Below are 17,301 nucleotides of genomic sequence, written 5' to 3'. Positions count from 1 at the left end.
GCTCCTCCAGCTGCGTAAGGCCATCGAGGGCTCCGTGACGGTGACCGGAGTGAAAGTGCGCCCTCCGCTGGCCAGTTTCCGAGACAGTGGAAACACCACAAGCGTATCTGAGGTAACAGAACTGCACAAGCTGTGCATCCGCCACAGGGGGCTCTCGTTGCCACGGGAACCCAACCCTCCTGATGTGGAGGACCAGCCAGATCTCCAGTACAAGGAGATCCCCGTCAACTTCTCGGAGCAAACGAATTTGCAGTTTGAAACCAGCCCCGGCGACACCACAAACCAGTCATCGGAGCTGGGTCTCCAGGAAAGCCCCTCGTTCGCCGAGGACCAATCAGAGTTTACTTTTGACTGCAGCCCCTCCCACACTGAGGAATCAGAGCTGGCCTGTGACTATGACCCCCCTACCCAAACCCCTGAGCCGGACGAAACAGAGCAAGAACAGGGGAGTCCTTCTCTGAACAAGGACCAGTCAGAACCTGAGGGAGAGGGTAGCATCGCCCACACCGAGGATCAATCAGAATGATCTGATCCATACTGTCGCCTCATGAATGTTGACATTTCTTACATTTGTAGAGGTCACTCTCACCTCCAAGTCCAGCCTTGATGCCTGTGTTTCTAGCGTTTGTTGTAGTCCGAGTGAGAGTGTGAGCAAATGTCCGTTTGAAGGATAAAGCTGGTTTTATTTTATGTCTTTATTATCATCCAAAAATCCCTTGGAAAGATTCAAATCAGCAACACATCTCGACTTCACTCATCTCTGAGGCTCAAAGCTGCATTAGCCACTGCTCACGTCACACATACGAATCTCTGACTGAGAAGTTAGCATCCAAGTTGCGTTGTGGGTAATGTAGATACCAGGTTTTAATGAAGTGGCATCCTCCGTTTATTAAAAATAAAGCCAGCGTGGAAGTGCAGTTCCACAAATGGCCACTTGAGGCTGGCTTCAAAAGTGAGTCAGTCTCCATAGACCCCCATGTTAAAACGTCCAACTTCAAAGCAGAAATAAAACCTGTTTACACCCTGGAAAAAAATGTTTTTGGTCTCTATAACTGATTTCCCTGTTTGTGATAACTAAAGGGGGGTGAATGTTTATATAATTCACCCATTTAATTTGTATTCAGGCTTAAAATGATGCATAATTAAAGGCATGGCACAGGAGAATCCTTGTCTTGCCTCAGCCACAAGCCTTGGTTACAAGTGGAAATTAGTCAGAGTTGGACACTGCCAAAATGATGACGGTCGACACACTGAGATTCTAAACCGCTGTTCAGAAAACCTATAGGAGACATCACAGAGGGTTCATCCATCTTTATGTATAGTCAGTGGTTTTAAAAAGAACCAACACGGTCACAGCGGCGCAATGCTACACTGGTGAAGAACCACTATGTAGCCTAACGGGGTTTGAAAGCTCGTTCCTTGCCTCGGAAACAACTGTTTACAGACTTTTTCATCACAAGGTCCCTTAAACAGCTGTTCTAGTGGTTTTCAGTCATGATGCTGCTCAGCAGGTGGAGTCTGCTCACTTGTTACTGTAGGTGGTCTATGATAATATCTCCAGAAAGGCTGAAAATGTAGTTATCAAGATGAAGAACAACCTTAAACTGAGAATTTGACATATTTGAAGGCTTGACAATATCTGCTAAAGGGACATTTAGGTGACAGTCTTTTGTCAGTATAGCTACAATAAAATCAAATCCCAAGTAATTTCCTCAAACAGGCGGGCACTGCAGATTTGAGCAAACTTCACTAAAACAAGAGTAAATAGCTTATTTGTGTGAAACTACTTTCAGTTGTGGATTGACACACATTTTCACTCTAGTGTACTTACAGGACCAGAGTTGTGTATGTGGAATACCGTTCATATCTGTCAACTGTCAACCTCACGATTATAATAGTGCATAATGTGAAAGAATTTCCCAAAGCTGCTTGTTTTTCGGAAGTGTTACTGCAATAGTAGTAAATGTTGAATCAGCTATTTTAAGCTGCAGATTTGTAGATTAAGAGGATACTGTACGTGGGATTTGACTCAAAAATAAACTGCGCTGCCCCTGTTTATTGTAGAGGAGGATAAAGTCAAGCAGCACTACACTGCTTGAACTGTGGGTCATTGTATTTTCTGTCATTTTTGAATAATAATGAAGGTTTATGACTCACAGTACCTACTACTAAAACTATAAGCTGCAAAAACGTCACAAGTTTGAACCTTTCCGGGGGATTGTTGACAATAAGATCATACAGAACATCAGCAGCTTTATCTTTTATTTGTGTATCTGTGTGTGTGTGTGCGAGACAAACTTTCCTTGCCATGCTCAAATCTGGTTTAGGCTCCTCAATTTAAATTGAGTCTTCAGGCCGAAACAACCCTCCTGTGAACATGACGCCGAACATTATCAGGACACAAATGAGTAATAATGGAGAAATAAAATAAAGAAAGCACAGAAGAACAAAGAAATTACTCTAATGAGCACATAATGGTACTTATTTAAACAACTACCTATTCTCTAGCGCTGGAATAATATATCAGAGGACCAGAATAAATGGCTTGTAATATTAAGGTATAGTGCTGTTGGTTTATGTGTCAGCTGATATGCAATAAATTTACATCAATAATGCAGTAAAGGTGACGTTCACACTACATTACTTAAAACGCTCTGCAGATCTTGGCAGAGTTACATGTCGCAGCACATCATTATCAGTATGTTTCATTATTTTACTATTAAATATTAACTATATCCTCCCCAGAAATCCACCGTCAGCTGGGATCTATTCACACAGTGAACAAAGGCAGCTTCCAAAGGTCCGCCAAGCTAAGGCAGGGCTCCAAATACCAGTGAAGCACATTGTAATTACCATGAATATAACTGACTGCACATGTAGCCTCGTTTGGCTTTAGTGGGGCTGATTCAATAAGGGTGATGTAGACCGTCGCTCTCATCATTTATATCTTCTGCAGTGTGAATTTAGCGTGTTTCTAGCATGAAAAAGGAACAACACACGAGCTCCGAGTTACAGGAAGATACCGGCTGTTGTACAGAACACAAACACACACGCACACTTACACGCACACCTGTGCTGTACCGTATGCGGCCTGTAAATATTTACACCACAATATGTTACACAAATCTTTACGACCCAGCCTGGCCTCTAATGCGATGTTGAGAAATGTAACTAGTGTATGAAGCCCCAGTGACACCCACGAGTCCAACAACTGTTGTAGAGCAAAGTGTGTGTGCAAGTCCTTGTTCTGACCTTCAAATGGATGTAAGTGTTTTAGCCTCATGCGACAATTTTGAGCACACCAAGTCTGGTTTTTTTTTTTTGGTCTGTGTAAACTTTTTGTTTGCATATAGAATGTGACGTAGTGCTCGCCCTATAAGATAATGTATAAGGAGTTAAATGTAGAGAGTGTATAAGCTAATTTGCAGCGTATCTAGTTAAGCAATAAGTCTGTAGTATCTCCCTTTATATGGCACTGGCCTGTATATGCTTTGTATATATGGAAATACATGGATGAGAGCTGCGTACACGCTATTGTACATAGGAGAATTATGCATTTGAAATCAACAGCCATTGTTATTTTTCAGAGGACATGAAATTGTTTTTGTACATGAGTGAATGATTAAATTTAAAGAAAAACACATTTAAAAGATAGTCGAGAAATCGTGTTTCTTCTTCGTGTTTGCAGAGGGGAATAAAAACGCCGCCAAAGACTCTTCTTTCAAAAAAAATCATATTTATATATGTAGGACATTCAGGCATCCGATATCAAACATAGCCCAACCCACATGACACGGCATGACCCCGAAAAACAACACTACAAAATATCCATAGAAAACCAATGATATAGCGACACATGACTCCTCACAAAAATGTACAAAACTCAGTTTGAACAACAGCTTTACATTCTGGTTGAACTCTCCAACATATATACTGTTTACAGCAGCGGTGGAGTGAGATCAGAGTATGAAAGGCCTGGAGGATGAGAGACAGAAGGCAGCGAGTGGAGGACAGATGATCAGAGGAAGGAGAGGAGGAGGTGGAAGAGGTGTACAGTGGAAGCAGGATAGATTATGTCATATCCAGAATCAACACAGACTCAAAGAGACATAAAGATGAACGACACATCACATCAAATACTCTTTCTCCTCCTTCTTCTCCTCTACTTCTTCTTCTCTCTCCTCCTCTTCATCAAACGACGCCACTCCAGAGGACGCCCGGTCAGAGAAGAAGCTCCTGCAGTGCCAAACCCGAACCTCGTGGAACACGCTGCCTTCCTCCTCCTCGTCCTCCTCGTCCTCCTCTCCAGGAGACTCCGAGTGTGAGGTGGAGTAGCAGGAGTCGAACCTGCTGCTTCTGCCCCGAGGCCTGAACTCAGGCTTGTTGTGGACGCAGACTTCACTGCGTTGCTCCTGCAAAGGCGTCGGCTGCTCCTCAAGACCATCCAGCCTCACCTCCTCTTCCTCCTCCTCCTCCTCTTCCTCCTCCAGGAACGGACTCAAGCAGTCGCTGGGTAAAGTAGGTGAGTTGGTCTGGGATGAATGTAGGTCGTCGTGACTTAAAGGCCGACCACAGAGCAGCCTGCCGACGATGCTCGAGTCCAGCAGGCTGTCGAAGGGCGGCGCCTCACCGCCGTCGATCTCAGGCTGGCATGGCGCTCCGGTGATAGGACTGGACATGGCGGCGTCTGAGGGAGGAGCAAAGAGTCAGAACACCTGGAGATGGATGGATTGCGGTTGAGAGGGGGGAGGGGAGATGAGGCCATTTGTCAGTGATGACGGAAAAATGAAAACCACGACGAGCGTAATGAGATGAAATGAACCAAAAAGGAGGTGATGTTGGATACCTGAGCTCTGGGTGGCCATGGTGTGAGTCTGTCCGTTGGCGTGGGAGTCTTCATCGTTGGAGTCTTCCTCATCATCTTCATCCATGGAAGCCCAGGCTCGCAGCTTAGCCTCAGCGATGGCAAACTGCTCGGCCACTCCTATCAGACACAACAAGTCCAATAAATCTTTGTAATCGAAATGAGACAAGGTTTAATTTCTTGTTTCGTTTGAATAACATCAAGATGTAAAGATGTTTCTGAAGCTGGCATTGCTAGAAAGTGTGGAAATTATTCTGTTAAAAATATCTTGGGGTCTGCAATTTATTTAATAACATGTTATGAGGGATGAGAAATCTGAATGTTCTGGTGTTTTTCTCAGTAAATCATACAAACGTGGAATCCCTCTATTGTACCTCGTCTTTTTCAAGCATTTGTGTGTGAGTTTTTTTTTAGAATTTGGGGGCATTTCAATGCCTTTATGTCAAAGAGACACTGAAGAGAGACAGAAAAAGTGTGGAAAAAGGAGGATCATGATGGGAATCAAACCAGGGCCTCACCGTTTAGACCCCTAATCACTTAGCTGTCATGTTTCCCCCACATTGAGCTTTTATACAGAACATTTTATGTATGTGACAATCATCTCTACTGTCATTTGTCACACCAAGTTTGACAAGAAGGATTTCATTTCTATATGTTGTAATATATCACAATTTCCCTGAAGAGTCCCAAAGTTACATCCTCAAACTGCTTATCATGTCTAAAATGCAAAAACATTCAAGTAACAATGGTACAGGAAAAAAAAACACATTTAAGAGGCTGATATCAGTCTCAACTTAGAGTTTCAGGTCACAAGCTTTTTTTTTTTTTTTAATAATAACAGCAACAAAATTGTTTGGCATTTCGGTGTGTCGATTTACATGTGGAGAAAAAAGAACACCCTCTTTGTAATGGACATGATGCGCACTGGCTTTCTACTTTCCTGCCTCTCATTCTCTCGCTTGATCAAACTACACCGGAGTCGCCGGCGCCAGAGACGATGAGTCACAGCAAAACAACAGGAGCTGCTGTACCGTTGGTGGGCAGTGGAGTGTTTTGGGAGAGTGTCTAATAGGCCACCATCTGCTGCCAAGACAAGCCGTCGCCCAAGAGACGCCGCAGTGGGCGGAGCGAACCGCTGAGAGACAGGAGTTCTGGGGGGATTAGGTGCTTGACAGAAGGTGGGAGTCAACCAGGAGATGATGCCGGAGTTAAACCGAGCTAAGTAAGACGACGCGTATGACAAGTGATTTACAGACAACAGCTAGTTAGACCTCACGTGTGTCCTGCACAGCATAAAAACAAGCTCTGAAACGCTCTGCTGGCTGAGGGACAGTAAAGGTCACAGAAGTGAATACCTGCAGCAAAGCGGGCCTCCTTCTCCCCTTCAGTCAGGTGGCAGTAGGAGCTGAACTGGGAGTGGGCGGCCTGTGGAGGACCTGCAGGTTTGGGCCAGCCTTTCCACTCGATGAGGTGGGCGACCCGGCCCTGAGCCAGCGAGGTGGGCTTCGTCACATGGTCCCTCACTGCCTGGGAGATACCTGGACACAGAGAGGTAGAGGTCACAGTCTGAGGGTCAAATTCAAGCCATACAATCACAATGTAAAAATAAAAACATTAAAAAGGTCATCACCATTCAAGGAGGATCTGGCAAGCGCTGCAAACTCGTGGATGCCGACACCTTTTCGTGAGTCTGCTGGAGATTTTCCTGACTTTGGAATCATTTCAATCTCCTCAAATTTCACCTGAAAGACACATTAGATTTTACTCAACTGAAAATATGCAGTTGATCTCTATTAGTGTGTCATGTGCAGCACTAGTCAGCTTTCAGCATTTCCAAAAACACTGATGACATTGCCAGTACTTTCACTGTGCAGTTTTTATGAGACATTCAAAGAGCATGAGCATTCAAAAAAAAAACACACACTAACAAATGCGCATCTGTGCCCCTCATGCCAAAATAAATGCCGCATCCCAAACTGTTTAAAAGAGTCTTCCTCCTACCTCCTCCTCTCTTTGTCTCTCCCTTCTGTCTCTACTCCTGGATCTCAGCCTCATTGTGGACATGCAGAGATGTCTCAGTGCAGCGAACCAACACAACTAACAATCACAGCGAGGTTTCCCTGGTTTAAACCACCAGGCAGACAAGCAAACAGCTATGCCCTAAATTTACTGCACAGATGCTAAAGCCATGGTAAGCCGGTGAAACCGGTTAGGATGGTCAGAGTGGAGGGAGGAGAGAGTAGCGGCCACAGTCTCTATGCGACCAGGCAAACATATGGCGTGAGTCCAGCTCCGGTAAGCGGCTCCTGCCAGGCCTGCTCACTACAAAGCTGCAGATTAAAAGTGATAGCACTACCTAACCAACTGCACGTCCAAAACAAACACACATGACTACACTGAGCACATCTGACGGGTCAGTTTAATCTGTGGCTACCGTAGCCACAGCAACGACAGAGGTTTGGAGTACGTCTCTGTTGATTTTTAACAAGAAGGGAACATGTTGCCTGAACACATCTGTGGGCACGAGCCTGACTTGACACATTCTTAAGCAGATTGGCTCCCAGAGCCGCTAAGAAAGACCTGACAGCGGCTTACATGGGAGTCAAACATGACAGGAAATGTGTGTCAAAGTCAAACTGGCAGGCGGGGACTCTGAGAGGAGGCGATATGAAGGTGCAAACAGCTCCTCCAGCCCAGGTGACGTTCGGCGCTGCTGGGAGGGGGGATCAGCTGCACGACACACCTGTGAGACGTCACTCATGCTGCACACTGATAAACACAACACATGTCAGGCATGTGGAGCTCTGCGCTGCTCCCTCGTGACGGTCAGATGGACAGATTTCACCCCCACAGACAGCTCTCTCCTCTTTAATCATGCAGACACAATAAGCCACTCTTAATGGGAATCGGCTTTCACTTTAACCTAAATAAAAACTGCAGGCGGAAATGTGGATTATAGTGGGTCATATGCAAATTAGCAACATTTGTACTGTATTCCAGTGGTTCCCCTCCCCAGCCTTTTTAGGTTTGCCTCAATATGGAGCAACATCAGCTGCCCCACATTGTCTATGACATTGATTCTGGCCTCTTTTGTCACCGATTGCTTCGTTTTCGAGCAAACACACAAGCTAATAGGGAAAAGGGACACACATTTATGTTAAAGAACAATGTTTCTCCTGCTTTGCTGTGACATTAATCCTCCTGTGACCCCTCAGATCCATCTTGTGACCCGCTCCCAGGGTGGGAACCAGTGCTGTACAACATGTAGGTCACATCCCTCTCACTGGGTTTTCTGTTCATCTGTTGATGCAGTTATTGGTTTGAAAATATTAGCCAGCTGATAAGGTTAATTAGGTGATTTCACATCCAAAATCTCATATGATGATTTTCTAATGTAAATTAAATAGGATTTTTGGCTGTTCATTGCTGATCATTTTCACTATTTTTTAAGATTTCAATTAAATAACTGCTAAAATATTAACATTTATCCATTACATCAAACACCCCCCCCACCCCCCACCCCCCGTGCACCTGCAGATGATTTGGCCTCTCTGGAGCTGTGAATTGTGTGATGCTGCTTTTTAAAAACTTCATCACGCTGATTGCCAGCTCCTCTTCTGCATCTGCTGCTAATCAGCATCCATCCTAATAAAGGACCACATGCTGCTGCTGCTGCGATTGGAATCAAGTCTCTTTCTTTTTCCCACGAGCTGTTTGGATCATTTTGTCCACTCAGTGCAGGAAAAACACAGCGGTGTGACTTCTTGACATTAACACACGCATGACTGCACACATCTAGCAGCAGTGATGCCTCCTGGTCTGACACCTGCATGGACTGATGGGGCCAACAAGTGGGATCGAGTTCAGCCTGCAGCTCTGAGTGAATGGAGGAAGCTGCAGTGCTGAGATGTGATGTTGTTGTTGTTTTTTTTCTGGAAATGCTGCATTCAAGCAGCAGGAGTGACACGTTGAATAACACATCACCCCGCCATTGATGAGCGACAATTACAGGAAGGAAATAACGCACGGAGAGGATGCAGCAGCAGCAGCTCCTGGAGACCCGTGAAGCCTCCATCTGCATACCAATATCTTCAGACCTGCATCGGATGTGAGCGCCAGGAGACGCCAGGAGCCGCTGCCCTTGATGCGCACCTCCACGATGCTTGTGATTCCTCCTACCTGGAAGTCGGACCGCGGCGGCTCATGATAATGCGCTTTAATTGCGTCCAATCCGATCAACAGATGATAGCGTCCTCCCGCTGCTGCCTCTGCGGAGGATCACTGACGCCGAGCATCTTCTCTAAAGTCCAGCTTCAGCTACATCTCCGGCACAGACGCACCATTTGTTGCTCGGTATGTGGGTTACATAGGCTGTCCAAATGTCTCCCGATGGCGAGCGTCATCAGCGCAAGGCGGTGTCATCCCGTCTCCCCCCTCCTCCCCCCGTCTCCCCCCTCCTCCCCCTGTGCAGCCAAGAAGATCCAGCAGCAGCAACCTGCAGCTCCAGTCCAGGAAACACTGCGACTGATGTCTGATTGTTGCTCTTGTTCATAAACGCAGTTCAGCCAAACGCACCAGGAGGCAGCAGGATGGAGGAGAGGAAATGACAGATCCAAGAGTCGTCTGCTGTCCTGCTAGTCTCAGGACTGTATTTGTCCAGATACAAAGGCTGAAAAGACTTTTTTTTTTCTTTTTTTTTTTTTTATCAAACAATAAAACAAAAATGTTAACAAGCCTGGGATCCACCGACTATCGGTCGATATTGGGCATTATTTTTACTAAGCAATTTCCAATAAAACTAATTAAATGAACTACTTTTGTCTATTCTTTTGCTATTGTACCTATTCAGCTTTTGTAATTATTATATTAATATAATTAATTATTATTATTATTATTATTATTATTATTATTATTATTATTATTATTATTATTATTATATCTAGCTATCTATATGAAAAAAATAACTGAAACTTAAAAATATTTTGGGGAAAAAGAGAAAACATACACTGCGCATATATATATATATATATATATATATATATATATATATATATATATATATATATATATATAGTTTTTGAAGAAAGTAATAAAAAACATCTCTGATTCTGGCATTCAGCAAATAGAAATAATTTAGGTAATCCTAATTGACCTAACACAGGAAAAGTTCAGTGTGATTTAAGGTCAGACAGTGAGGGAAAAAAGGTTCTATGTCTTATTATATAGTGTATGGAAACTTCTGGTTTCAACTATGTGTGTGTGTGTGTGTGTGTGTGTGTGTGTGTGTGTGTGTGTGTATGACATATGACAAAAACTTGTATATGTAGATTTTTGGCCCCTACTTTTCTAAAAAAAAAAAAAAATTACTACATTTTTCCTGCTTTGTTAAATTATAGATCCAACCTACCAAAGTCACAGACAAAAAAAAATCAATCACCATTTGAACTATTAAAAAAACAAATAGACAAAAAATTAAAAAAACATCAAAATATCCAAATAGTGTATTATTATAATGATATATTGTTCTTTTACGTTTGCCTGCAAAATTACACTGTTTTACTATATTTAAATCAGCAAAAAATATAGTTATCTTACAGATATCTGTGTTATTTGATAGAAAAATGCGTACATCGAAAAATGGAAAATAGACTTCTATTCTGGTCCGTGTACGGATCTGGTAATTGGATTTTCCGTTCTGAAACGGGTATTGAAAAACAAAAAACGAGTGGTTATTTGATCTTCGTTTTAAAATACAAAAATTAAAATTGAAATACAAGGCGTTTTTTCTTTTCATGATCAAAAAGGGATATACGAAATTTTAAAAATGCTTTGATTTTCATTTTATATTTAGAATAACAAGAAAGTAAAATCAGTAAGAGACAGAAACGAAAAAAATGTCCGTTTTTTCATTTTCTGAGATCGGAAGTGGTCATCAGCAAGTGTGGAGCCAAACAACAAGATTCCCAGAGGGCGGAGCCAGAGAGCAGTGATTGGTCAGACAGCGCGCTAGCATATCCGGTCTTCTACACCATCTATGATCCACACGTCTGGTAGCATCTCTAGCTGCTGTTGACCTTGTTTTTGGAGTAAAACACGGTAAGAAGATAAATACTTCTAACCTGTAGCGCTGTTTTGCTGTACGTTAAGTCAGCGATTTGTGAAGAGATGCGTTTTGTTGCGTTTGACCAGTTGGTCCGGACGCATTAGCTAGCGAAGCGGCTAAGTTAGCTAGCGGGCTAATTAACACAGGTGGCTAACTTACCGCTGAACACCTGTGTTAGTTGCTGCCGCAGGTGTCCGTCATTATTAGACTGACCTTCTCAACTTGTATTTTTCTGCTGTGTATTTTAGCTTTTAAAAAAGTTATTTTACTTTAAGGTTAACTGAAACTCGTTGAGCTGCACTGAAGTTTAACATTCAGCTGGTTTGAATTAAACCGAGCTTAACTTAACATTGCGCAACATTACCTCTCTGAATCTCCATAATTTCATTAAATTCCTTCACTCTTCCATTGCTCAAGTTCAATCCAGTATATAAAGTGACATTAATAGTGAATAAACTAACAACCAGCCATTGTATTTATTTATTACTGCATGTATTTGTAGTAAAACATGAGTTGAAACATCCTACTTTTGGATCTAGAACTGCACAAGCCGTTCATTTTCAGTCACCTGATGAGTTAAACTCCCCTTTTTATGTGAGGTTGAAGCAGAAAGTCTGAGTTAACAAAGAAAGTTCTTTATAATTTGTGATGCCTGTTATCTCTGACTGAGGCTTTAGTTTTTGTTGAGCTGATTTACACGTAGAAACTTTGTTCAGGAAGATTTCTCAGTTGCTCAGAGGACAGGCTGCTTTTTACACAACCTTGTAAGAGAATGTCTGTCAATGCTTTCAGCAGAATTTAGAAACACAACACTTCCTAAACAGATATTTTGAGGCTGTGAGGTTGAACATTTGAGAGTATATCAGTGTGTTTGTTTGTGGTCTTTCTGTTTCTAGGTGGAAGCTGAATTAGTGAGGATGACTCCTGCTCCTGTCCAGGTGGCTGCTTGGTGTTATCAGGAATACCTGAGCAGCTCAGTGTCTTCCTGCTTTATTTAGCTGCAGACAAACATTTCCTCTGCTTCTCTTCACCACTGAACCGGGTTTGGCTCCGTTGCTTTAGTTTGTTCTTTAGGCATTGGCTTGCAGCTTCCAGCAGTAAAATCGTCTTTATACTGGATAGTTGTCTTGGTAAATGTGGTTCTTTAGCCACAGTTAGCACATGGTGCTAATGTGTGCAGTGATTAGTGGATTTGGTGCAGCTGAGTTGTGTCTTTATCTTGGCTGTAGTGAGTCTTTAGAGGTTTTTGGTCAGACACATTCTGTATTCTTGTTTGTGAACCGATGTTGGTTGTCCAGAAGGTAAGAATTCCTGTCCTGATTCTCTGTTTAAAGAGGTTCTCTGGTAGGCTGCAGGAGACTTTAGCATTTGGGTTGTGCTAGTTTGGTTTTTGTATGGTAAAGAAAGTTCTTTATAATTTGCGATACCTGTTATCTCTGACTGAGGCTTTAGTTTTTGTTGAGCTGATTTACACGTAGAAACTTTGTTCAGGAAAATTTCTCAGTAGCTCAGAGGACAGGCTGCTTTTTACACAACCTTGTAAGAGAATGTCTGTCAATGCTTTCAGCAGAATTTAGAAACACAGCACTTCCTAAACAGATATTTTGAGGCTGTGAGGTTGAACATTTGAGAGTATATCAGTGTGTTTCTTTGTGGTCTTTCTGTTTCTAGGTGGAAGCTGAATTAGTGAGGATGACTCCTGCTCCTGTCATCTCTAAGCTCCTCACACATCTTTACCTGCACATGAGGAAAATCACTCCTGTAGAATGCAGGTATGTTTGTCATTATTATAAAAAGATGTTGCCTGGCGACCTGTCAGAAAACCATTATATAGAGTCAGCCAAAATAATGTTTACACACATCAGGAAAAGAAAAAGTTGCATAAATATTTCAATACCAAATTTATTCAGACATCATGAGATTAATAAAAGTTATCTTTGGTCTCTACAATTACAAGAGGTGCTCAAAGTGGTGGCCACTGGCTTCCAGACATTTCTGTTGTGTTGTAGACGTTACTTGTTGATGCTCCATTCATGAGGGTAGCGCCATCTGTTGGGAAAACATCGTACAACAGGACACAGAGTTATCGTGATGTGATCAAACTTAGAAAGAGGTATCTATATGTATAGAAGTACTTATACAAATGAAATATTTATAAAAGTTTTTCTTTTCCTGATGTGGGTACATTATTTTGGCTGACTCTGAACTTAATGAGAACAAAACTGTCATTTAATTGTTGCTTTGAAAGCTTCTTTAGTGAAAACCAGCTGGTGTTCTGCTTTGAAACAACCTGCTGTTGAGGTCTGTGTTTTTAGGTTTAACCCCACAGTTTCTGAATGAACTGATAGTTGTTTTTTTTCCTGATCAATGTGGACGTTATAATTGATGGTAACATTTACTGATCATATAATCAGCATGACAATATAACAGTATAACATTCTGACCACCTGACTAATACTGTGTTGGTCCCTTTATGCTGCTAAATCTCCTCTGACCCAGTGGTTCATCAGAACCTCTGGGGATGTCCTGTGGATTCTGTGGATCCTGTGGGTTGCAGGGTGGGTCCTACCTAGACCAGGCTGATCCTGGACCATCCCACAGATGCTCCATCAGATCTGGATGTGGGGAGTGTGGAACCCAGGTGAACAGCTTTGCTCTGTCGTGTTCCTCGGACCACTCCTGAGCAGTTTTAAGTTTGTCCTGCTGAGGGTGGCAGCTGGCATCAAGGACTGCTGTTGCCATGGAGACTAGGGGGTTGTTTGTCCTGCAGTGTTTAGGTGGTGGTACATGTCAAACATCCACATGAACGTCAAGGTTTCCCAGCAGAACGTTACATTAGAACAAGATGATGGATGTTGTTCTCTTCAGCTGTCAGTGGTCAGAATGTTGTGGCTGATTGGTGGATCTGTCTGCCTTTACTCTGACATCCAGAGTTATACAAAAGTGTAGTATGTGTGCAGTGCAGAAGAGATTTACTTTATTGTATGCAGTTTTTTTTTAAGGGAGAGCATTTTTTTTATCCACCTGAATGAAGACCTAATCTTTCCCTTCAAAGGATAGTTAATTGTTACTACGGCTTCCATAGTGGTCCCATCAGAGAAAATCATATCCATATACAGATTTTTATTAATTCCAGAGCTGGTTCAGTAAAGATTATAATAATAACTACATCAGATAATTCTTGGTCACAGTTGGAATTTTGCAGCCTGAGAGATGGTTGAGAAGGTTTTCAGTTCTTGTTTTAGCAAAATATGTTATAATAGAAGATCTTTATTGTCATTGTACATGAAATTATCTGCAAACCAGCAAAGTGCATCAGTCTGAGGTATCTAAAAATAAATAAGTAAAGAAAAATGCTTCTAAAGCCAATAATAAACAGAATATTTTGAGGGAATATTCTAAAAAGGAAAGAAAAGCTCCATTGTCACTCCTCTCAGGATAAACTGTCATTAAAATTGACTTTAAATTTAGCTTCAACATGAGATAAAAACATTTACTTCCATTACTGATATTGTCAAGTTTTAATAAAGTTCATGCTACTTTTATAAAACGATGAAAGTGAATAAATTGTATTTCTGTGATCTGTGTTTGATTTCTGTCTTTTCTCCTGTCATCCAGATGTTCAGAGGGAGATGATGCCACATCTGGTCCAGCTGATGGAAGGTCTTGAAGTTCTCTGACTGGCCTCGACTGAAGACGGTCGTCTCACTGGATTTAAGGTTCAGATGCTCAGTAACAAACTCCACCAATGAGCCAACAGGGAAGCTTTAGGTTTATTAAATGTTGCTATGAAGGTATCGCTGTTTTTCTTTGTGAATGCAATGTGCTCCAGCTGAAAGTTGAATTAGAACTTAGAAGTAAATCCTTCACTCTGAAAGGATTTATTTGCATTAATAACCTCATAACATTCTAATTTTTATTCCAGTCTTGGCTGGAAATAGAATCTCTGTATTGATTCAGGTAAAAACTGAACTTCACAGCATGTTGGAGCAAAACAACCAGATGAAAACTGTGATGGTGTTGGATTGTCAGACCGTAATGTTGCAGCTCAAAGCAGCTTTTCTATCTCAGTTCATTCTGACATTCAGCTATGAATCAATACAGCAGATGGTGATCTATGCTGTGGAAGTCTCACATCTCCTGATTTAATGGAGCTGCTTTGCACTTTTTACACTGTTTATTCACCAACACTTTATTTAATAAAAGTCCCATCTAGTTTTTATGAGGAATTTGATGTGTTAATTTCTCTGTGAATAACTGCAGTCTAATGCAACAGCTGGAGTTGTAACATCTGTCCTGATATTGATCATGAAGTATTGATCAGAATACTTATGGTTAGCAGTCATCCCTGAAGTTTTACATTAAAATCTTTACTTTGGTAAGAAGCAGAAACGTTAGCGTTGCCATGGATACATGAGTGTTAAATTCTGTCCATGTTTCCATTTTGGGAAATTCAGTCCAGTTCCAGAATGTGGAGGAATTTAGTCTCAATCACAGACAACAAATATTATCTGAAAGTCGGGTTATTGTTGTTTATCAGCACAATACAAAAAGATTAATGTCAGAAATATTCCAGTTAAGAGTCTAAAATATCATGATTTATGTAAATGTACCTCAATAATATGAATGTTCAGGTTAAGATTGTGCAGTGATATTTATTATGTAAGTTTAGCTGATTAAAGTTTATGACTCTGCACTAAAATATTATTTAAATTGACATCATTATTATAATATTTAGGGTCAGACCCTACAGTATTGAGATTAAGAAATCAAATATTCTATAAAATGTAAATAAACTGAACTCATTTGGATATATTTAAATGAGACTCTACAATATTATTTGACACAAATCTAGCTAAATCAAAATTTTAATAATTTTCATGCCAAACATTTACTGGACTGATTTAAATATTAAAATCACTCTTTTCTAATCCTCTGCTGTACGTTCAAACCTGAGGCCTTAAATAGAAACACACAAGTATCTGATTGAAGGAACTTCTGCAGAGTCCTGGTTCCAGAACATGATGATAGAATTATAGACAAACTTTAACAAAAGCTGCCTGAGAGTTTACAGGTTTTTATGTTGGATTTCTTCAGTAATTTAATGAGAGTTATCAGCAAAAATCAAGTGTTCATTTGATGAACTTCATTTCCTAAAACATCCAGAATTGGAGCTCATATCTTTGGCAGCTGTAAAGTTTCTGCTCCTTCAAAGTTCACAACACAATGAATGAATTCCTAAAACACTCTCAATGCTGGAGAGCGTTTGATGCTGAAGCAGTGACCAGTTTTTCAGTTTCTTCTCTGGAGATGCACAATGAGGGACGTCTGCAGAGACTGAGAAAGAGTCTCACCACATCCTGACATGAGGAAAAAAACTTTATTGAAGACTACAATGAGAAAAAATATCAGACAGCAGACGGCTGCATTCAAGGTGAGCTCTGAACATTTGATCTGGAACAGGAATTCAATAACAGCAGCATGAGCTTCATTTCAGTCTGTAGCTGTTGAATTCATGGATGAATCATCTGGCACTAGAGAAGAAGACCATCAAACATCCATGTCAGCTGATGGAGGTCCAAGAGTCTCACCGAACAACCAATCTACAGAGTGAAGACCTCGAATCTGATTGGACGGCCTCCTATTCAGCCACATGTGTGAACAAATGCCTCTAAGCTGATTTGTTTTCTAAAATAAATCTAGTTTGAGTCCTAATCTATGCCTGTGTGTTTGCTTCTTTACACCGCTGTTAACAGTTTAGGCTGTTAGATTGTTCCAGATAAGACAAGTACAAGATTCTTCAGAGCAGTTCTACCACGAGCCTGACAGGAAGAACTCCAACAGCTACTGAATGTTCCTGTGGTTCCCTCAAGGCTACAGGAGGAGTCCTACGAGGACAAGCCGGTCCACCTGATGGTGGCCAGTCGCTGCGGTTCAAAGCCAACACCGACTACGTGGACTTCTACTGGACCACATGGAGGCCTTCAAACCAGACCAACAAGTTCAGCGACTCCCCGACTCGTGGGTCTGAGGACGCCGCCGAGCCTCGGCCCAGCCGGCCTCCTGTCTGTGGGTGTTTGAGTGCTGAGAGGTTTGTGGATGCATGTGAACGTGTCTGTGTTGAAACAGCAGCTTTGGACTCACTAACGCCGGGAAAAACCAAGAGCTCCTTTATTTGTGACTTCCACTAAAAAACTGATGAAAATAAGTTTGCCAGGGTTCTGACTGATAACAGATTATGAAATAATTGTTTAAATATTCCTTTAAACAATCCTTTTAGGTCTACATTTCCTTTACACTGACTTCTTGGTATTTTGGGTGGAATATACCATTA

At 41.7% G+C, this 17,301-nt stretch overlaps 2 protein-coding genes and 1 long non-coding RNA gene across 12 annotated transcripts in view; 2 read left to right on the top strand and 1 right to left on the bottom strand.

Moving 5' to 3' along the window:
* The window catches only part of clcn2a (chloride channel, voltage-sensitive 2a), a 57,036-nt gene extending 53,382 nt beyond the window's left edge, over positions 1-3,654 (top strand). For all 8 annotated transcript variants that reach the window (XM_035955282.2, XM_035955279.2, XM_023285785.3 and 5 more), the window contains one exon: positions 11-3,654. In XM_035955282.2, coding sequence (XP_035811175.1) covers positions 11-526 — 516 coding nt within the window. In that variant the 3' untranslated portion in view covers positions 527-3,654. The remainder of the gene's footprint in view (positions 1-10) is intronic.
* Positions 3,655-3,714: 60 nt separating this feature from the next.
* On the bottom strand, positions 3,715-9,285 carry fam131aa (family with sequence similarity 131 member Aa). Of its 2 annotated transcripts, none has more exons than XM_023285772.3 (5): positions 9,044-9,285; positions 6,495-6,606; positions 6,220-6,402; positions 4,847-4,984; positions 3,715-4,687 (listed from the first exon to the last, which is right to left on the bottom strand). In XM_023285772.3, exons 2-5 carry the CDS (start codon positions 6,583-6,585, stop codon positions 4,128-4,130), a joined length of 972 nt encoding a protein of 323 aa, XP_023141540.1. In that variant the 5' UTR covers positions 6,586-6,606; positions 9,044-9,285; the 3' UTR covers positions 3,715-4,127. The 2 variants fall into 2 exon arrangements, with proteins under 2 accessions (XP_023141540.1, XP_023141541.1); XM_023285773.3 differs by lacking the exon at positions 9,044-9,285 and adding an exon at positions 6,866-8,330.
* Positions 9,286-10,853: 1,568 nt separating this feature from the next.
* LOC129349765 (uncharacterized) lies at positions 10,854-16,682 on the top strand. 2 transcript variants are annotated; one of them, XR_008602879.1, is made up of 5 exons: positions 10,854-10,960; positions 12,639-12,739; positions 13,467-13,608; positions 14,586-16,401; positions 16,506-16,682. It is a non-coding gene; the product is annotated as an uncharacterized LOC129349765 (long non-coding RNA). The 2 variants fall into 2 exon arrangements; XR_008602878.1 differs by having other exon boundaries at positions 14,586-16,682.
* The last annotated feature ends 619 nt before the right edge of the window (positions 16,683-17,301 follow it).

The sequence above is a fragment of the Amphiprion ocellaris genome, chromosome 10 (assembly GCF_022539595.1).
Source record: "Amphiprion ocellaris isolate individual 3 ecotype Okinawa chromosome 10, ASM2253959v1, whole genome shotgun sequence".
Classification (NCBI taxonomy): Eukaryota; Metazoa; Chordata; class Actinopteri; family Pomacentridae; genus Amphiprion; species Amphiprion ocellaris.
The sequence above is the reverse complement of the archived record's forward strand: the minus strand, read 5'-3'. Positions and strand labels throughout refer to the sequence as shown.

Coding starts and splice junctions, on each gene's coding strand:
- fam131aa (XM_023285773.3), bottom strand. CDS start 6,928: ATGTCCACAATGAGGCTGAGATCCAGGAGTAGAGACAGAAGGGAGAGA. Junction 6,403..6,494: donor TGCCAGATCCTCCTTGAATG/GTGATGACCTTT, acceptor CTCTGTGTCCAG/GTATCTCCCAGGCAGTGAGG. Junction 4,688..4,846: donor CATGGCCACCCAGAGCTCAG/GTATCCAACATC, acceptor CTCCTCCCTCAG/ACGCCGCCATGTCCAGTCCT.